Below are 21,987 nucleotides of genomic sequence, written 5' to 3'. Positions count from 1 at the left end.
AAAAAAAAAAAAAAAAAAAAAAAACTAGTACCATAGACCATTGATTTCAAGTTTATAAAACTTGTAAAAATTTGGGTAAGGGAAATATTTTTTTTTTGAAATTTTGCATAAAATTGAAGTTTATAAAATTCAACTGATCTGTTTATGAAGTGCTTCTATAGGTTTCTGTTTACCACTATTGAATAAATGTCTACTAAAAGGAATGAAAGTATAGGGCCAGAGAGATGGCTCAGTGGTTAGAAGTGCTTGCTGTTCTTCCTGGGAGCCTTCACCGCGGGCAGCTCCCAGCACCTGTGACTCCTGCTCTTCGGACACCTTCCCTTGTCTAGCCTGGGCTCCTGCGTGCATGCAGTGTGCATGCGGTGTGCATGCATCATGCAGGCTCACATACATGCAGAGAAATCACATACATGCAGAGAAATCAGTCTTTCTCTCACTTTCCTCACGCCGCAGGAGGATGCTTTTGTCAGAGAGATGGTGCGATGATGCAGGTAGGAAATGTATGAAATGCAGACAGAGCTCGTCTCCATTTTTGTCTTTAAAAGATAACGGGAGCACTCTGTGGGCCTGAGGGCCAGCACCAGGACTTGGTTGGTTTCCTTCTTTGCAGATAAATTCTGGCATGTGAGCCTTGTGCAGGGACTCATTTGGACTTCCAGTCAGTGTCCTTGTTGATCACGCACTTGGTATTACGTTGTAAGAAGTTCCTGTATCTATCATGAAACGGTGAACTGTTGTGCCGGGATGCCGTATGACGATGTTTTGCGTGTCCTTAGGTCCGATGATGCACCAGCAGCCTCCTTCTCAGCAGTACAACATGCCACCTGGAGGGGCACAGCATTACCAAGGACAGCAGGCGCCCATGGGGCTGATGGGCCAAGTTAACCAAGGCAGTCACATGATGGGCCAGAGACAGATGCCTCCCTACAGACCTCCGCAGCAGGGTGAGGCTCCAGTGGAAATTCCTTGCTTAATGTAAATAACGGTAATTGGAAGGCTTGAAGTTTTAATGAACTTTTGATCTAGGTAAATCCAGGGCTTTTGCTGGACTCCCCTGACACCCACAAAGGGAGCAGAGTTTAGGGTACAGAGGGTCCTAGGCACATAGGAGCTTCCCAGCACCCAGCTTCCTGTTGCCTGGTGTTCTCCAGGGAAAGACGACATCAGGAAATATAAATATCAGAAAATTCCCCTCCCTCCCTTTTTTAGAAGCCACTAAATATATGACAGAGAACAAAGCCAATTTTTCTTCAAAGTGCTTTAATACTAATGTAAAAAGTAAAAAGGAATCAGTTTTCCACCAGCTTCAGCCCCTGTTTCAGAGGTTGTTTTTCTGAGTTGATATTGTTTGATATTATGTGTATGGTCTTATATTAATTTTATAAATGTGACGTGTGAACCTGCTTGTGTGTGTGTGCCTGGGAATAGTGCCAAAGCATTGTGGGGAGTCTCCAGCTCAGAAGTAGTCTCTCGTAACAGCAGATTAGAAAGATCGCCTTTGATGCCATAGAGAACAAATGATTTATGTCTTGACTGGTTGTGGTTTTTCAGGCCCACCACAGCAGTACTCAGGCCAGGAAGACTATTATGGGGACCAATACAGTCATGGTGGACAAGGTCCTCCAGAAGGCATGAACCAGCAATATTACCCTGATGGTAATCTCTCCTAATGTTACCCTTCCCATTTTCTGTCCTTGCCCAGTATTAATGTAGAAAGCATTTCACAACTCTTTAATGAAGGGCGAAGAAACTACCAACTTGTTTCTTCATTTAGAAGCATTTGGGTATTGTATAGTACCACCAGGAAGGACATTGGTTTGTAATTAATTCAAGGTATATTTGTGTGGTCACTGTTGGTGCCATCAGGAGCGACATTCCATCTCTAAATGTCTCTCGTGTGAAAGAGGATCTTTCATATATTTACATTTATGTTAAAAATCCTTTTTATATTTAGGATTGTTCATTTGAACCCAAGACAATTTTCTTCTTCTTCTTCCTCTCTTTTTTTTTTTTTTTTTTTTTTTTTTTTTTTTTTTGTATTTTTATATATCTATTTCATATGTTTCAAAGTTCACCCATTGTTTTGCTCTTACGCATTCTATTAAAGAATGTAGCTCTACACAACTATAGAGAAAATTGTTATGGAGTAATTTTCATTTTATTTATGTTCCATTCTTGGGAAAGAGTTAAGCCTTCTATGTCAGATGTGTCCGCGGCCTGCTGTAGATGAGGTGGACCGAATAGACCGAGTGCACGCCAGGCGCTGGGGTTAGTTTAGTGCCTTCCTCCTGCCTCCTTTCAAACGGGGCGTGACTCGTAAGAAGTTCTCTGCCAGAGAGTGCTGCACGCTAAGAAAGTGCATGCAGTGATAATCCAGGTGCACAAGTAGATTTTTACTGGGCATTTTAAAAATCTTTTTTTTGTTTGAAAATTTTGTATCTTAATTTGAAGAAAAATTAAACATATAGAATCGGTAAAATAATAGGCAATGTTAATAGGTAAAAAGTAATATTACATAGTAATTCATAGTGTTTTGCCAAAATATTTCATCCATAGAGTATATTATTTTGTTATTTTTTAATGTAATTATATGGCAAAGAAACTTCAGACTAAAAAGTTTAGGACCCCTTGGCTAGAACCTAATGCAAACCAACAAGAAGATGGAGTTTGCGTTTAAATGGCTTATCATCTGCTGCTTTTCGTCACTATACGAAGCATAAAGGCATGTCTGCACTAAACACTGTCACCAGGGTTACATACAAGAAGCGTTTGTCATTGATGGTGCTATAGCTGCGTAACTCTGGTTAGAGCCGTGTGTTTTTATCTCAGGTTTTCTTGCCATTGGTATTTAGAGTATTGGTGCTTTTTCCTCTCCTTAATTCTTTGTGAGTAGATGAAGCTTTTTTTCTTAAATTTAGACTTTAATAATAGTACATTTATAGAAGACTTAAAAGGTGGCATCTATCTGGTTAGTATATGTATTCTGAGAATAAATGATCTTTTAAAATCAACTTTAAAGTACATCTTAAGCAATTGTGTTGGACTTAATGGTTTTGGGTCCTAAACATTTCCTGAAATATGAAATTTGTCTTATTTTAAACCTTTCTATTGAAAATAGGCACCTTATTTTTGTAACTGTTAAAACTTAAAGTTTATTATTTGTACTAGCTTGTTCTTAATCTAAATAGTACCATGTTTTCACAGATGTATGTATAGTAGGTCTTGACATGTGCAGAGTATTATCCACAATTGCATTTTCTTCGGCAGAATTGAGTGTCTTCTCTCAGGTCCAGATAATCTTGCCCATAAGTACATTGATGAGTGCTTGGCTGAATTTTTCTGCAAAGGGCCAGGCAGCGAAGGTTTTGGTTCTTGTGGGCCATGTGGTCTTGCTTTCACATTGCAGACCTTTAAAGATTACAAGAGAGCTGCTGTGGGCAGCGCGGACATGATTGGGTCACAATAGAACTTTGATCTCAGCCAGCCATGGCCACAGTAAGCTGGTTGATCATATATTGCCAGCTTTTGGAGGCTTCTATCCTAACACAGTGAGTGTGACATGTATTTGTAACTACAGTCCTTCCTCCTAGTTAGGCCTTTCTGAAACATTAGTACCCATTTAGCAGCTGAAGACATTAGTTCCTACATTTTGTTTTTAAGTGAAACATTAAAGAAAAAAAATAGTCTACTGGTGGAAGTTACTGAGTTCTAAAACTTAAGGTCTTCTCAACGTAGGAAATACGAATTTTATGAACTTTTATGTACAGAACACTCTAGAAATATTTCTAAAGATGTTTAAAATGACAGCATTATAAGATACATTTTTACTTGGGTGCCAGTCAGGTGGGTCCCTGTGAGTCTGAGGCCAACCTGGTCTACAGAGCGAGCTCTAGGAACCCCAGGTAAGAGACCATATCTTTTAAAAAAAAAAAAAAAAAAAAAAAAAGACCCTTTTTTTGGCATCTGAAAATACTGTGAAACACTTGAACTTGATGCAATAAAATATTAGAGATGTTAAAAACTCATTTTGCTTCTTTTTGGGGAACAAACTCAAGGACCTCACATTTTGTATTGTTTTTAGTGTGTGCTGGAACTCCCATCCAGCAGAACAGGGGTTTGATAAATTATGATAACTTACATCCTTTGTTCATTCTGATTGGACTCGAATTTCTTACACGTGAGAGGCCTAAATGTTCTCATTTTCTTTTTAAAAATAGAATGTAAGGGTTTTTTGTCCTCAGGATTATTACAGTTTTGAGGATGAGTGTAACATTTATTTCTAAGATTACTGTTCTTTGCCTTGAAATAGTGTGCTTATAATCTCACAGTGAAAGCATTCACGTTGGTAAATACTTGCTAATGCAATTAAAATTATTTTTTTATGTATTTCCATTTCTTTTTCTTTTTTTGTCTTCAGTTTTATCTTAAAGTTTAATTATAGGGTTTTCACTCAGTGGCTATTAACGTTTCTTCCTGTCTCTTGTCGAATTGATGTAGGTCATAATGATTACGGTTATCAGCAACCGTCGTATCCTGAACAAGGCTACGATAGGCCTTATGAGGAATCCTCACAACATTACTACGAAGGAGGTATCTATATACCTTCACACATACACATGCACATCCCTTCTCCAGGAATGGCAGTTCTTGCATAGGACAGCGTCTCCCATGCAAAGCTCTTGTAGAGTACTAGTGGCTGGCTGTCTGGAAAGTTACAGGGCCCCCAAACAACCTTACAAAGATTTAGAATGTGTAACCATGATGTGTCATTTCTAACAGCAGTAAAAAGACTAAAACATGTAAAAATGCTTTTTTGCTCCGTGGAAATTTCCTCCTTGAACATAAATCCATCAACCCCATCCCCCAATCCTTCGTGTGTGTGTGTGTGTGTGTGTGTGTGTGTGTGTGTGTCTGTCTGTCTGTCTGTCTGTCTGTCTCTGTCTGTCTGTCTCATGTGTGTCGTGTGCATTCGTGTGCGTGTATACCTATGTATTATTTACATCTCAGCATAGAGCCTTTAGGGAACAGCTTGCTGATTTTGCGTAGCTAGTGTGTGCTCTTGTCTTTAATTTTGTCTTTTTTTTTTTTATTTTATTTAGCATAGTCATGATCTTAGGACTGTGATGTTCCAGTAACTGTAATGCTCGTAATGGCAGAGGCGCTGAAAGAGCTGCAGTGCAACCTTGCACAATTGGCTTTAACTGCAGTTTGTTTGGCCGAAATCCTTCTGTTTGGTTTGAGTTTTTTTTTTTCTTTGTTTTGTTAAGTTTTTTTAAAAAATCAATATGGCATTTCATTATGTTCTTGTATTGTTGGCTGTGCATCTTAGAGGGAAAACCCATAATCGTTAATTAGGCAGACTTCTCAGGGCTTTGCGCTCCTCTTCTCCGTTTCTTCTGTAGGAAACTCCCAGTACGGCCAACAGCAAGACGCTTACCAAGGACCACCTGCACAGCAAGGGTACCCACCCCAGCAGCAGCAGTACCCGGGGCAGCAGGGCTACCCGGGGCAGCAGCAGGGCTATGGTGAGTTTCTTCAGTCTGCTTGTCTGCCAGAAGATGCGGCAAGGAGTTCTGAAACACACACGGGCGTTTAACTTTTATTCTAAATGTTAAGCATCTGTTTATCTGTTTAGAGAAAGTGGTGTGTGTGTGTGTATGTGTGTGCGCGTGCGTGCGCGCGCGCGCGCGCACATGCACATGAGCCCACATGGAGCACAGTGCACACAGTGAAGTCAGAGGATAGCCTGGATGACTCACTTCTTTCCACCATGTGTGTCCTGGAAATTGGCCTCAGGTTACCAGGTTTGGTGGCAAGTGCCCTTACCCATGGCATCATCTGCCTCTCCAGCCGTTACCATTTTATAAGCATAATTTTAGCGCAGTCTGCCATTACAGTGTTGATTTCAAGTGTTCCTTTTAAAGACATGGGGAAATACCGAGTTGGTAAAAGTGTTTATTACAGCCGGGCATGGTGGCGAACGCCGTTAATCCCAGCACTCAGGAGGCAGAGGCAGGCGGATTTCTGAGTTCGAGGCCAGCCTGGTGCACAAAGTTCCAGGACAGCCAGGGCTATACAGAGAAACCCTGTCTCGAAAAAACAAAAACAAAAACAAAAACAAAAAAGTGAGTCAGAGTCCCAGCACCCACCTGAAAAGAACACCTCTTTAGCCAGAGCATGGCAGAGGCAGAGAGGCAGAGGCAGGAGGGTCCTTGGGGCCTCTGGCCAGTTACTTTTACCCAATGACTCAGCCACCAGGACTCTGTCTCAAAAAGTAAGGCAGAGACTTAGCATGAGCATACACATACATGTGAACACGCACCATAATCAAGGACACATACATGCAGGTGTTCCCCTTAGGTAAACTAATAATAATCTGTTTCGAAAGAACTATAGACTAAAGATGGTTGGTTCATTGTTCAGTGGTAAGGTGACAGTTTAAAAAGGAGAAGAATGAATTTTCAGGTCTGATTGGCATGTATAAATAGCAAGTAGCTTTTATGAGCTTAGATAAGTGATAATTAGGTACATAAGTAACTCACTATAAAAAGTACCGTTTTTTTAGTGCAGAGCGAAAGATTATTCAGATAAATAAAGACAGTGTTTGTCGTTCTAGCTAAAAGCACTGCTAAGGGTGTCTTTACTGAATTGGTGTATCCTACAGCTGTCTGCTTCCTCTGCTTGGCGTGCACACAGCCCTGGATTTAATCCCTAGTACTTTCAACACCAAAAAATCTATTACAGTGTCTGACTTTAAATATTTTTCTTTGGTTCTGTATCTGTCCACCCACCTATCCAGTCTTAACATCTAGGCTACGCTCACCACTTTATGTATAGAGAGTGAGGCATGGGGAGTCTGCAGCAGCTGTTTGTCAGTATGGATGCCTTCTTGCTAACTGTTCTCTTTCTTGTGAGTAAGTGCTTTGGGCTGTTGATGTAAGCGTGTCTGCTTTTTGGCACTGTCTTTGTCTGCTTATGAAGAAGCTGAGATTCTTGTGTCCCATAGCATGTGCATTCCCACTAACTGATGGGGCATCGCATCTCTTCCCAATGACGAGAAGTCTAGGTGTGTATGACAGGTAGTACTTACCCATGTTTCCCAAGGCTTTCTTGCCTTTTCTGAATGGCATTGCCTTTTCATGACTTTGGTATGTCAGATAAATTGTATTGCAAGTGCATGAAAACAAATTTGATGTCACTAAATGAGCTAAATATACTGACCTGAGAAAAACAGTTTTCACTTGGAAAAGACAAAATTTTTCATTAAATACTGATTTCTTGAATGGCAGAACTCCTAAAGGAGACCTCCCCATTGTGCTCATTTGAGGCCTTACTGGTCAAACTGTCTTCTAAGGTGGAGTTTTAATAATTTGATATTCAATAATTGAATAATCTGGTAGAATTTACTTGAAGTTGAAAGTTGATTATTCTCTTCTGAGTTTCTCTGCATTCATTGCTTTTATGGTAAGTCTTAAGTGGACATTGAAGTGTCCAAGCCATGAGCTTCTTCTGGAAAAATCGTTCTCAGCTGTTGCTAGTTGAGTTTCTAAAGCGGACATGCTTGCTTAACAGAGGCAGTCTCTCCCATACATAGGGAGCGTTAACGCTATTAACAGTACTTGATTCTCAGTGTGTAAATTCTCTTCTAAGATTTAGTTGTATTTCACGGGGGTGGGTGTTTTGCCTGCTTGTATGTATGTGTACCACGTTTGTGCTCAGTGTTTCAGAAGGTCAGAAGTGGGCATGGATCCCTGGAACTGGAGCTACAGCCATACCTGCAGCCTGCAGAGCGTAGCTTTTCAATCAACTTTTTTTTCACATTACAGCTTGTGGCTTTTTGAGTCATTCATTTTTGTTTTAAAGTTCTGTTGATATATCTCATTTCCTGTTTTATCTTTGGCTGCTAGTAGTTTTTACCATGCCTGAGCCAGCCAAGTCCGTTCCCGCCCCGAAGAAGGGCTCCAGATTTGTAATTGCACTTTAAAACTCATGATTTAAAATATTCCATAATTATTTGCCTCACTCGTTAGCTTTTGTTAATATAAAGATTAAAGCTTATTATAATCCCTAAAAAAAAAATTCTGTTGATATAAGTTTATTGATAGTGGTATAGCCCTACCATTTTGATGATTTCAAATGTAAACTTAATCACACCATTAGTATGTCATAGTTTTCACAACTATAGTCAGAAATTATGTCATTTGGACCTGCTTTTGGGTTATAGAAACCTGATCCTGGCTAACCCATGGATCATAACTTAGTCATTATTGAGGGGTTACCCCGGGCCATTGCTTCCTGAGCCTGCCTTATCAGAGTCCTAGTCATTTCACTGAAGCAGCAGCCCCTGGTTTTGCTTTTACTACAGTCATTAGCTTTGACCGCACTGTGCAAAAGTCAAGGTGCCAACTGCCCTTTCAGTTTAGATACAAGAATTTAGTAACATCTGTTTGAAATTCTTGCTGAAATTGTGGAGACTCTTTGTAGCTTTACCTGAGTGCTTGTTGATGTTGTCTTGCAGGTCCTTCCCAGGGTGGCCCAGGTCCTCAGTATCCTAATTATCCTCAGGGTCAAGGTCAGCAGTATGGGGGCTATAGACCAACACAGCCAGGACCACCCCAGCCACCCCAGCAGAGGCCTTATGGGTACGACCAGGTAAGTTGCCTACCAGCCGTGGAGTTACCACACTGTTCTTCATTTCTGTGGACTTCTGAGTCAAGATTTCACTATGTTGTTGTTTTGATCCCGTGATCTGTCAGCTTCCATGAACTGGAATTTCAGCCACGAGGAATCACATGTAGCCCCCTTCTCATGATTGCTAGCCACTACTACACTTTAAGATATTTGAGAAGACCAGCGCAGTTGAATAACAATCGCTCTTGATTGTAACAGCTTGAAGTATGACAGCAGCTCATTGTCCCTGGACACACTGTCATAGGTGCTTCTCCAGTGTCCCTCATTAGTTACTAGCTCACTCAGCCCCTGCTTCCCTCTGTTCCCCAGTGCAGCTCACCCGGCATACTTGGACTTGCTGTCGGAGCTCTTTGTGTTCCGAGTTCCCCGCTCACACTCCCACACGTGTTTCTATTGCCAAGTGCTTTTCTCTACTCTCGATCTCAGATGTTGAGATCTTGTCCTAAGATAAGAGTTCCTAGAACCTGGTAGTACTCATCTGAGTTTTTCTCTTTTTAGTCAGACTCCTCAGCCTGAATGTGTGCCTAGGCACTTAGGGATGCCCTGTGGTTGCTCTGACTTGCTGTGGGAATGACTATAGACCACGGAATGTTTCAGGTTTGTGCAGTGGATTAGCAGTGAGGACATCTTAATATGTTCACCACTTGTAAGGTACTAAAATGGGGGAGTTATGGACATGGAACTGTGTGTAGTTTATAAATCAGGGATCGGCTAGTGTGGAAGATGTCACAGTTTGAGGCTGCTATAACAAGCATTAGAGCTGCAAGCAGTGTTGCCTGCCCTGTCCGGCCTGCAGCCCTTTGTACCTGCACCTGGTCTCTACGTAAGGACAAGAGTACAAGGGACAGACACGGGAAGGCTGAGGTACATGAGCGTGCCTGCTTCTGTGCAGAGCAGAGTGCGGGGAGAGAGAGGGCAGAAATTGTACTCTGTGTGTACAGTGCCTGTGAAGGTCTGAAGGCCACAGTAGGTTCCTTGAAACTGCGGTTACAGAAGACACTTGTGAGCTGCCATGTAGGTGCTGGGAATTGAGTCCAGGTCCTCTGGATCAGCAGCCAGGGCTCTTAACTATTGAGCCACCTCTCCAGCCCGGAAATAAAGTCTAAGAAGTAAAATTATTGTCGAATAGTTAAGTTACCTTTAAAAGACCTGATGAGGGTCTTAGGGAGATGACTCAGCTGTTAAGAGCACTTGCTCTACTGGCAGAGACCCAAGATCAGTTTCCAGCAGTATGTCAGCCACTTTTGCTTCTCACTTCCAAGGGGATCTGACTCTGCCACATGGGCACTGTACCCGTACACAGAAACACACGGATATGCATAATCTAAGAAAAATGCTTTAAAAAATAAAACCAGATTAGATAACTTGATGTATTTTAAAAGGTGAGACTCGAGTTGTTCTTGCACGGATGGTGTCTTAGTTGGGGTTTCAATTCCTGGACAAAATTTTATGACCAAGAAGCAAATTGGGGAGGAAAGGGTTTATTCAGCTTACACTTCCACATTGCTGTTCATCACCAAAGGAAGTCAGGACTGGAACTCAAGCAGTTCAGAAAGCAGGAGCTGATGCAGAGGCCATGGAGGGATGTTCTTTACTGGCTTGCTTCCTCTGGCTTGCTCAGTCTGCTCTCTTATAGAACCTAAGACTACCAGCCCAGAGATGGTCCCACCTACAGGGGGCCTTTCCCCCTTGATCACTAATTGAGAAAATGCCTTACAGCTGGATCTCATGGAGGCATTTCCTCAACTGAAGCTCCTTTCTCTGTGATAACTCCAGCCTGTGTCAAGTTGACACACAAAACCAGATGGCTACAGTAATTACAGGATTACTTGGTCTTCCTCTTTCTATTGTAGAATAGCCAGGGGTAGTGACTGATGCCTGTAATCTGAGCCCTGGGGAGATTAAGAGGGACACAGTGGATCTTGAGTTCAAGGTCATCCTCCAGGACAGTAGTGAGTTGGAGGCTAGACTTGTCTACATGAGGCTGTCTCAAAAACCACAAACAGGGCTGGTGAGATGGCTCTTCAGAAGGTCCTGAGTTCAAATCCCAGCGACCACATGGTGGTTCCCAACCACCCGTAATAAGATCTGACACTCTCTTCTGGTGCGTCCAAAAACGGCTACAGTGTACTTATGTGTAATAATAAATAAATTTAAAAAAAAAACCACAAACAAAATAACTCTCTTAAGGCTTAATTTACATGTAACAGTCTGCACATTAAAGTTGTAGTTTAGTGTCTTTTAACTGTATATGCCTGTGATGTCATTATCAAAACCAAAATAATGAATCATTGTGCCCTATGGTTTCTGTTCCCCTGACCCCTTTAAAACCACCACTGCGTCCATTGAGACTCTCCCTACATGTCCCCTGATAGGCTTTCTGTCACTGTAAATTTATTGTGTGTGTGTGTGTGTGTGTGTGTGTGTGTGTGTGCATGCAATAGAATTTGTAGAGGTCAAAAGACAACTTGTGATAATCAGTTCTTTTTCCGTCTGTGGGTCCTGGAAATTGAACTCAGGTCATCAGACTTGATAGCAGATGCCACCTGCAAAGCCCTCTTGCAAACACAGTTGGACTTCTTTTATTGGCCATAATTGTTTTGATATTTGCTCACATTGTTATAACCATGAACAATTCTTTATAACTGACAAGTACTCTTTGGAAAGGCTTTCTACCCAGTTTCAGTTAAAGTACCTGAACAGCCAGGTTCAATTCTTTGTGGACACATTAATTTTTTTCATCTAAATACCTAGGTGTGACTGTCACATGGTGGCTGTGTGTTTAGCTTGACTCAGTGCTGGCCTGTGTGTTACTACCTTCTAGGTGACAGCAGCTCAGTGGTGACAAAGCCAGACACTGATGCCTTTGCAGAGCTGTCACTGCAGCATAGAGAGCATCGGGACAGACACTGTCCAGAAGGTTGGCCTCCTAACCTATACCAACCACAGTTACACACAGCACAAGAAGTAGTTGTGTTAGCCACTGCACGGTGGCAGCATAGCACAGTGATCTCACATGGAAAACAAACTAGACAAGCCCCTAGAAACTTAGTGAATATAGTAGAGGTAAATGACTAAGACCCTTTCCCAGATAGAGAGAAAGAGAACTCCCTAAAAATTCGTGTGAACTGAAGACATGAAAACTTTTCTAAGCGAAGACCTTGTTCGCATGTTGACTTGAGTGTACATACTCACTCACGTGAGCACACCAGCACCGTGGCGCCCCCATGGAGGTCAGAAGGTCATGCTCGACTCAGTCCTTCCAGCACTGGGTGCTGAGCTCAGGTCTTCAAATCTGAGGCAAGCCTTCCCCAGACCCCTTCCCAGTGAGTTGTGGACAATGCACTTTCTTTATTAGCATCTCACTTCACACTGCCAGGGAGAATTAGCCACCAGTATTGAGGCTTGGTGTGTTAATTAATGAGTTCATTAGTTAACTGATTTTGGGACAAGCTCTCGTTATATTCTTGGTCTCAACCTTTTAGGCTGAGGCAGTCCTCTTTGACCTCCATGGTGGCTTGGACTGCAGCCATAAGCCATGGCATCTCTCTGGGAAAAGCCTTTTTCATATCCTCTCTGACATGCAAGGATCATAATAGATATGAGGTAGGATTTAATATCGTCAGTCCTTGGTGGAAGGGAAACTGGTGCAGAGCTGTAGCTTACCCTCTCTCAGCTCATGGGTAAGGAAACTGGTCTTAAAGAGTGTTTTCAGCAGACATAAAGATACCAACAGGGTTAGAGTTTGAATTCAGTGTTGGGATTAGGTTCTGTACTGAGGGAACACTGAATTGTAGGACACTGATATTCCTCGTTTTAAATGTTGTAATGTTTAGGGGTGTTGTGTGTGTATGCGTGCTTACTTGAGTGGGCGTGTGTTTATCACAGATTCTGTAGTACTTCATTTTGACTACATTGGCCATTGATTAAGCTTTTGAGATGTACCTACTCTCCCTGCCACCCCAGCCCAATCCAAGACTTCTCACATGTGTGCTACTGGGTTCAGCTTTGAAGTACTGGTGATGTGGGCTGTACAAACCATTTGCATTTGAGTATAATATCAGGAAAATTAGAGTGTTAGTACATAAACATTTGTATTTACTGGACGTGTAGTCACTTTCCTGATATGATGACATGCAAATTATGTTTGTAATTTTCTGTGGTAAACTAACTTAGGTTAAGCTGTAAGCTAATTCTGTTTTTCGAATTTTATCTTTCAGGGACAATATGGAAATTACCAGCAGTGAAAATGTCCTTACATTCCAATAGCCAGTACCTATTAGCAGCCACGTTGTCACAGCTCTGCACCATGGACACCCCCCCTGGGAAGACTCCTTCCATTCCAACTAGGTTTTGGAAAAACCTTTGGCTAAGTGGCTGCTTCATCAGCAAGTAGCTGTTATGGTTTAGTTTGTAAAGGCTTTAGTAGCTACCGATGCACCTGATTTCACGTTTCTACTCTAGATGGCAACATTGGACAGAAAATGCATTGACATAAGGAATTTGCAGCGATTTCAGCACTGTGTTCCAAATGGACTGTCACAGCCTGAAAGGTGTGAGCAGCTATGTGTGTTCACGGAGCTTGAGGGCGTTTCATACTTTTCCACAGATTATTTTGTAAGGGGAAGGGGGAAATGTACACTTTTTACAGCAGCAATATTTTGTCTATTATGTTTATTTCATGTGATAAATATGCAAAACGGTACACTACACACTGGGCGGAATCAGAACCCCTGTTAATGTGGAGGGTGGTAGATGCTCGGTGCTGTGGTGCTCTGAAGACAGGCAAGGGGAGGCAGAAGCCCACCACAGGCCCGCTGTTAGTTCTTAGAGGAAACTCACATCTCTCTTATCTACCAGATTAGCAAGGGCACTGTGATACAGTTTTTGAGTACAAAGACATTTTTTAAAAAAGCCTTCCAGTTTTGTGCATTAAAACCTTTTTGTAAATATGGTTTATAATAGTGTTTTCAAATGCAAGGCAATAATTATGTTGCATCTGTGAACTTTGGCAGGTTTGTGTAAATGAAGAGAGAAGCCTCTCTTAAAACAGCAATAACAGAAAAGGAGGAAGCGGGAAGTTTTTACCTTGTCTTGTAATCAGGGAACTCTCACCACATCACAGAGGAGTCAGCATTGATCTCAGCTTGCTTTTTTTTAACATTGACATGATTGGTTCATGGAGCAGGGAAGGGTCCAGGAGACTTCACACACTTGTGCTTTAACTTTCTTAATTGGGTGTAAGCAAAGGGTGCCTTTGTGTTTCTCTCTTCCTCTTAGCTAATACACGAGGAAAATGCTTTGATGGGCATTTCTGATTCGCACTGAAAGCCGGGAGGTGACGTTTTACGGTTTCTTGTTTTTAAGCACAACATACTTAAATCATTATTTGAGACTTGATTATTTTAGCTAAGTTTGGGGATATGCCATGGGGCAAGAAAACAAGTACTGAGAAATTTCTAAACACATCTATTTAAGCATACTTTAAAACTATCTAGCCCAAAGGTAAGTTGCTGTATCCTCACAGTTGTCTGCATCCAGGGAATATGACTGAATATAACATATTCTTTGTAATTGAATTAGTTTTTACCACTTCTAACTGAAAACAGAACAGAAGGAGTGCCATAAATTCAAAGAAGCAAAGCGTACTGTTGTCAGCATACTGTAATCAAAGGAGAGGTTTCAATGTGTCTGGATGAGAGTGTGTGTGTTTTTAAGGTCAGAGTATAGGGTGTTCTTCAACTTGGACAGTAAAAAATAGGCATCAAGTGAGAACCGGTGAGGCGTGGAAAGCCTCCTTGTGACAGAGATGCTTATAAGTTATGTGCCAGGTTCTCCACCACTGTGTACTTTATTGCTATTTAAAACTGTATCAACTCTAACGAAAGAATAAATTATTTGTGATTTTAATTTTCTCATTTGTTTCTTTAAATTAGATCACTTTGACTCTTACCGTTTTGTCTGGAGACTGCACTCTGGGTTTAGTCCGGCACGAGTAGACGGTATTTGCATTCTAGGACTTGATCAATATTCTCTTGCCATGCCCACGTTAATTAGAATTAACTGTTCAGTAATCAGCGTGTTGTGTAGGATGTTTGTTGCAGAATTCTTTCTCTGAAAATGAAGTCCGTGAAGCTATAATCAAGATGACTGAATTAGATAAATGAGTTGAAGAGACAAAATTGTGCTGATCCCAACCTGGTGGAGATACGTTATCTCATTTGAAATGAGCTCAACTGACATTAAGAAATAATTTGTCTTGCCAACCCATCTTCTGTTGTCTTATTCTCCTTTAATGGAAACTAAAATTGCAATTTTAATAAGCAGAATTTCCTCCAGGACTGTGTTCCTGGAGACTGGTGCATTTGCAAGGTTTAATTGTTTTATAACGGTCCTGTTTCGTAAAAGTTTTTAATTGGTGGTGACAAAGACTACCGTAATCCTTTGGTACCTAGTAAGAACAATAACTTCACCAGTAGCTTTTCTACCAAAGCTGACATTTTCATATAGAAAAAAGTAGAAATTTGATTTTATCCAATGAATTATGATAAGTATTATAGTATCCCATGAAATCCAAGAAGTAGAATCCTAACGAGTAGCATGACTGTTTCCAAATAGCCAAGCGTGCTGGTGCCATTGTGTGAGACTATTAGCGTCATTCTGCAGCTACACACCCCACTAACTCAGCGCTCGGGCCGATCTCCTGTTGTCTGTCCTCCTTCCCATAAGCAGAGGCAAGCAGTGTTGCTTTGCTCTTAAGTATTTCAGGAAGGACCTGAAGGATTCCTTGTGTTTTTGTTTTTCATTTTATTTTTTACAAAATGCCTTGCTTTTTTAAGAATTCTTTTGCTCCGAAATTCTGTATTTTCAGTAATAACATTTAGTTTGACAGACTGTACATTCAGACTGCTGCCTTTCCCTTCATGTTAAACAAAGGATTAACAAGTAAATTACATAAAAGTGATAAACATTTTATAGAACTATCATAAAAGATGATGATTATTGAAGATCTGGTAGATTTTTCCGATTTGATTTTTGATATATAGACAGCATATACGTGAATATATATTCTCGTCTCCTTTCTGACGAGAGACTTATGCTTCCCTGTTTGGGGACTTCTTTTCTCTTTCTTTAACTCAGGAGGCTCCTTTCCAAGTTGCCATCCATTCTTTCACTGTTACAGAAACGGTTTTCTTCAGTTATCCGGCAGAGTTCTTTATCCGGCAGCAAAGAACTCTTGGCTGCTTATGTACATTTCATTCCTCAGGTGCTGGGGTCATAGTTTGGTCTTTTAATGTCTTAAAGATCTTTCTGTCACTGTAGAACCTTTGATTATTGGATCTTCTACCGTATTAAATGTTTTCTGCAGGACAAATACGTGTCATTTAACTGGAACTACTTTATTGCCTCAAAGCTAAATTGTTCTTTTCCCATAATTTTTTTTTTTATTGGATAAAAAGTTACTTGCCAACTTGCATACAGTGACTAGCTTTTTAACAGTAGGAGTCATTCAGACATTTTATATAGACTGTGTAGAACACATTAAAATTTATCACTTGTTGAAATTTAGAAGCTCTTTGATTTTTTTTTGTACCCTGCTAATTAATTATCTCTATAATTTTTATTGTTTATTAATCCAAGTCTCAAATAGAAAATCTTGTTTTATTGTTTAGTAGTTTGAGTCTTAGAAGCAGATGATGCAATGTAATTTCCACTAGGTCAGTAGAGTGCAGTAAGCAGGTTGAAGAGGAATAATTTACATACATACATACATACGTACGTACATACATACATACATATGTAAATACACACATACATACATAGATACTTTTATATAGATGAACGCGTGTATGCCTGAATTGTGTATGTGCATGTATGTTTTATGTCTATGGATAAACATGCTTCTATTGTTAAGGTTTGGGGCTAGAGAGAGCTCAACAGGAGTGCTGGCTGTTCTCGCAGAGGACCTAAGTTTGATTCCCAGACTCCATCAAGTCAGGTGGCTCAAAACCTCCTGCATAGAACTCCCACTCTGAGGGATCTGACATCTTCTGGCCTCAGTATATGCCATTATGCATGGGACAGTCACTTTTACAGACACACACACGTGTAAACATTAAAAAATAACAGTCATAATAAAAAGTCATGGAAATTTTTAATGTTTTTCTGACAGGCCCCATAATTGGAGAATGTGGGTAATTGTGATGTTTTTACAGGTAGAGTCATTTGGGAAGACTAGACTGGCCTTGAACTCAGAACTCCGCCTGCCTCTGCCTCCCAAGTGCTGGGATTAAAGGCATGTGCCACCACTGCCCTGCTTGGAGTGTATTTTCTTAAAGTGGCTGGGGGCAGGGTGCCAAGTGTGCCACCCTTGGGCTGGTGGCGTTGGGTCCTGTGTCATTTAAGTGAGTGGGATGTCTGGCTTCATAGAGTTGCTCAATTTAAAAATAGTGACACCATAAACTTAAGAGTTATATAATATTTTTGTTAACTGTGTAAAGTCCGTGAACAGCTTGCTCTGTTTGATGGAGTTCTATGTAAGACTTCAAAGCCTGTGAAGTTTTCACTTCTATTTTGGCTTCTGCTTCATTCTTACTCTTGCAGCAAATCTTTGCTGTTGTTTAACTTTTTGGCTTCCCATATTTATGTGTGATTTATCGTAGATCATGTGCCAGCTTTGTTTGTTTGTTTCTTTTTTAAGGACAGCTTATACTTAATTTTATAACTAAGTGGGGTGCTTAAAGCCTGTGAAAAGTTGTAAAAGTGAGGCAGGAATAGTCTAGGTTTGAAGCAAGCCTTGTCTACATAGCCTCATGGAGGAATGAACTTAATAGTGGAAAAATACTTAGAAATTGTCTCATTCTTCATATGCTATTCTATACATGTGATTAGGTTTTAGAACTTTTTAAGACTTACAGTTGACCAAGTTTTGTTTGTTTGTTTGTTTGTTTGTTTGTAGCTACCACAGATTTTCTTTCCTATCCTTCTATGCATACTTGGGGATTCTGTCTGTCAGCGCTCAGTGAGCTCAGAACAGGGAAGGGTGTTCTTCTCCTCAGGCCTGATGTTGCTTCCCTCTCACACAGACTTTCCTGCCTCCTAATTTCAGTCTTCCTTTCCCTCCCAAGATGTTGTTTCACAGCAAGCTTTTCGTACTTCAAGCTCTCCACGTTAGTCCTCAGCCCCATTCCCACATAAACACAGCCATTTTGAAAACATGAACTGATATTAATTACCCCCTTGGCACCAAAAAGTCAGGATTTCCTGATGCGGCACGCTAATGTCGAATGCATTAGTGCCAGCACTGGCTCCGAGGGGTAATGCTCTCTAAATAAACACAGCAATGTTTTTCTCTGTTCACGACGCTCGGGCTCTTCTCAGAGTCAGTCATCCTCTTCAGAAACACCACCCCCTTAAAAAGTGTTTGGAGTTTTAATAAGATACAGCCAGGTTTTCATAAAAAGCATTCACATTCAGGCAAGTATCAAGCACTTAACACTTTGGTTCGATGAAGTAAACAACCTAAATATACTAGTGATTAAATGGCTTTGAACTGAAATCCGGTTTATGTTCAATTACCAGTGTCACCCAAAAATGTGTTTTCACCTTTAGGCTTAATAATTTCTAGACATAGAACAAGATGCCTGTAGTCATGTGTTGGCTCATTTAGGGTTATATATATGTGAATATTTCATTGGGGGGAGGGTGTTGAGAGTACTTCAGTACACGCTTTTTAACACAGTGGTGTACTGTCTTTTCCTGCTGCTGCTGCCGGGAAACTAAGAGAGCGAGGTCTGACCAGCCTCAAATAAAGCTGGGCATCTGTGTGGACCAAAAGGAAGTGGAAATGTGAGCAGCGCAGCGAGAAAATGGGAAGCACAGGTTGTGAAGCTGGAGGTGGCACTTGGGCAGCTCTTCCCTGTGGATGGATAGAGGCTGCCGTGTGGCTGTCCGGCTTCCTTCCCGGTTAGTTGTTGACTACCTTGAAGTAGAGCACAGTGGAGACCTAGGACCAGGCCGAGCTGGGCTGCAGCTTGAAAGATGAGTCGAGCCGAGAACGCTCACACTTCTGTAAAGTCAGAGCACAGGAAGATGCTCAAGCCCAGGCTACACACCTCCTCATGTAGATGGGGAGAACGGTGGTCAGAGAACAGGTAAGGTACAGGGAACTCCATTTGGAAATCTTGTAAGTAAAAAACAGTTATTGCAGAAATGCTCAATTGGTGTAAATTATAGATTGGAGATGGGAGATATTAGATGATAGTTTGAGAAATTGTCCTATTCTGGAGCACCAGGAAACATTCTTTTAAAAAACACAAAGGAGCAATTGAGACAGGAAAGCTGAGAGCAGCATGTTGATACAAAACCTCTAGAGGGGCGTTGGTTTAAAAACCCCAAAAAGAAAAGAAAAGAAAAAAAAAGAAAGACATGAAGAACCATGAAGAAAAGCTGACATTTTCCTATAAATGAGTCCAAAAATCTGTCATAAGCTCCGTGTAGTTCAGTCAGATTGGGTAAAATGATTTCTTCACATCCAAATGTTACATTGGTGTCTGAGAGGGAAAATCTTTATAACTGCTTGAAAGAAAAAGGATGTTAACCTGTTAAATAAAACTTGGACAAGAATCGTTTGCAAACACAGAGGTAAGAGAAGCCATCAGCTCAGGCATGGGATTCTTCGGGAGGAGGGGCGGAGGCATCTTAGGCTCGCCAACGACTAGGAGACTTCCTCATCCATACATAGTAGGTGCACTTATATTGACAATTATCCAGAGGGAAAATAGAGAATTTTGAAACTAGCAATTATATAGAGTTGGTAAAGTACAATTTTTTTTTGAAACGTTGAGGTTTGAAGAAATGATAAAGTTAAATGCAATAGGCTGATCACCCTAATGGCTTCAAGTTTTCACCCCTCTGAGTCCCCAGCCCTACTGCTGGGCCCCGTACGGTCCCCTTCACTGAAGGAACAGACCTAATTTTTCTGCACTTTACAGCCACATTTGGAGGTGTGATTTTGCTGTGGCCACTGGGATGTTAGCAGATGCCTACTGAGGCTTGTGAAGTTGTTTCCACTTGTTACTCTGCTGTGGCAGTCTCCTCAGGCTCATGGGGGAGTGGACACAGCCAGAAGCCACCAACTGCCAAACAAGAACTGCCATCACCTGGCTATCCCTACTGAAGATGTGCAGGCCTGGCTCCCAAGGCTGGCTGTATTCTGCAGGGTCCTGTGCATTGCACAAGCCGCTTGTTATGTTATGTTAAAGGTAAAAATAAATGTAAAGTATATGTAAAAAAATAAATGAAAAGTAGATGTAAGAATCATATAATGGCAAATTCAGAAATTGAGTGTCAGAAGAGAGGAAAGGAAGAAATTGAGAAAATAGTATTCATACAATAAAAGTCATGAATGAGGGGGAAATAGTAGGAGGGTCTTTAGAGATCCAGATGAATGGTTCTGGCTCAGTATCCTTACCTGGCAGACACAGGCTTCTGGGTTTGATTCCCAGCATTGTAAAAGTGCCATGGTCATACCCTGTTGTCCCAGTACTTAGGAGGTGGGAGCAGGAGGATTAGAAGTTCAAAGCCTGCCTAAGACGCATGAGACCCTGTATCAAACATAAATAAAAATATAAGGGAGAACAATAGAATTTTGTCTGTATATGGCAGTAGGGACAGCAAATAGAGCCAGTTTGAGCCAGATTGAGGTAACTGAAAGAATTTACCGCTTTTTATGTGAGTCCCAAAATAATACAGCAAAAGTGTAGAAAACAGGTAAGTTCAACTTAGAGCAAAAAGCACTAGAGAAGGGACCCAAACAACACGACACATCGAGGGTACCACTGTGAGCGGCACAGAGCAAAAACTTAGAAGAACAGTATAAAGCTGGAGCCACAGTGGGAAGGTGAATCCACTCTTGTTGGGAACTCAGATGGTAGATGAGTGACATGGGACAGTTGTATGGAAATATGTCACCTGGGCCTGGCAGTGCATGTGACTACAGCTGCTGCTCTAGAAACTGAGGCAGGGGATTTCACATTCAAGGTCTACTTCATCAACTTAGACCCTTTCTCCAGTGTTTAGAAAGGAGGTGGGTGTGCCTGGATGTAGCTATTGTAGGCCACTTGCTGTTCTTGTGTGAGGCTTCGTGTTTAATCCCTGGAACTGAGGGAGGAGGAAAGCAGCCGCAGAGACCCTGCCAATGGAAGTGTACACTTTTAGGAACTACATTTAAGATGTAGGAAAAAATTGTTTTGCTATTTTTTCTAATATAGCCATAGTGCTAGTTCAACATCATGTACGTTAATGAGACATTCTGTTATCCTTTGTATGGTAGTCTAAAGTCCCATTAGTATTCTCAGTCTCTAGCCCAGTCTCAGGTGCTCAGTAGCCACATCTGGCCAGTGGCTGTGACACAGGAGAGTGACAATGCTGAGAATCTAATAGGTCAAGCAGAAACTGCACTTGATAGTGCACAGCCTTCTCAAGTACATAATACAGTTTTTAAAAAACTGACCTCTTGCTGACTTAAAAGCTGCCTGATCATAATTCAAAGGCTCAGTAGGCCATAAGCCACTTTCTCTGATGATAATGCATGTGCCAGGATTCTTGAAAATGCATTATTCAGCAGCTGTGTTCAATGAAAAAATCAAGAATTTAAAAAATTTGGAAATGTGCTACACTCAAAGTGGTTGGCCCAAACCTCTATTTGTAGTAGACAATATCTACTGCACGTTTAAAAACTTAAGAGGGGAGGGTTGAGGAGATGGTTCTGTGGGGGGAAAGTCAAGTGGGCAAGGGGAGCTGGTTAGTGAGACTAGCCAAATGCAAGGTTCCCGGTTCAGTAAGTGAACTCGAGAGTGATCATGAACCTCTGACCTCTACTGGCATTCTTACACATGCACACATGTCAACACACTGATACACAACATGCATACACATTTGCCAAAAAAAAACAACAACCAAACAAACAAACGTGAGATGGTAGTGAAGTCCTTCAAACTGACTGGAAAGCTTTAAATGCTTTTAGTTAAAGTCAGAAAACAGCTGGAGAGGTGACTCTGCTTGCTCTTTTTCTTTTCTTTTTCCAATATTTATTAGGTATTTTCTTCATTTACATTTCAAATGCCATCCCAAAAGTCTCCTCTACCCACCCCCACCCTGCTCCCCTACCCACCCACTCCCCCTTCTCGGCCCTGGTGTTCCCCTGTACTAGGGCATATAAAGTTTGCAAGACCAAGGGGCCTCTCTTCCCAATGATGGCTGATTAGGCCATCTTCTGCTACATATGCAGCTAGA

The 21,987-nt window shown here is 41.3% G+C and overlaps 1 protein-coding gene across 2 annotated transcripts in view; it reads left to right on the top strand.

Moving 5' to 3' along the window:
* The window catches only part of Ss18 (SS18 subunit of BAF chromatin remodeling complex), a 59,017-nt gene extending 44,416 nt beyond the window's left edge, over positions 1 to 14,601 (top strand). The window contains exons 6-11 of one of the 2 annotated variants that reach the window (XM_021214282.1): positions 777 to 944; positions 1,552 to 1,656; positions 4,498 to 4,590; positions 5,403 to 5,525; positions 8,519 to 8,652; positions 12,912 to 14,601. In XM_021214282.1, coding sequence (XP_021069941.1) covers positions 777 to 944; positions 1,552 to 1,656; positions 4,498 to 4,590; positions 5,403 to 5,525; positions 8,519 to 8,652; positions 12,912 to 12,938 — 650 coding nt within the window. In that variant the 3' untranslated portion in view covers positions 12,939 to 14,601. The remainder of the gene's footprint in view (positions 1 to 776; positions 945 to 1,551; positions 1,657 to 4,497; positions 4,591 to 5,402; positions 5,526 to 8,518; positions 8,653 to 12,911) is intronic. The other variant, XM_021214283.1, reaches the window with a different exon arrangement.
* The last annotated feature ends 7,386 nt before the right edge of the window (positions 14,602 to 21,987 follow it).

The sequence above is a fragment of the Mus pahari genome, chromosome 15, assembly GCF_900095145.1.
Source record: "Mus pahari chromosome 15, PAHARI_EIJ_v1.1, whole genome shotgun sequence".
In the NCBI taxonomy this organism is placed as follows: domain Eukaryota; kingdom Metazoa; phylum Chordata; class Mammalia; order Rodentia; family Muridae; genus Mus; species Mus pahari.
Note: the sequence above shows the minus strand (reverse complement) of the source record. Positions and strands in the feature narration are given on the sequence as shown.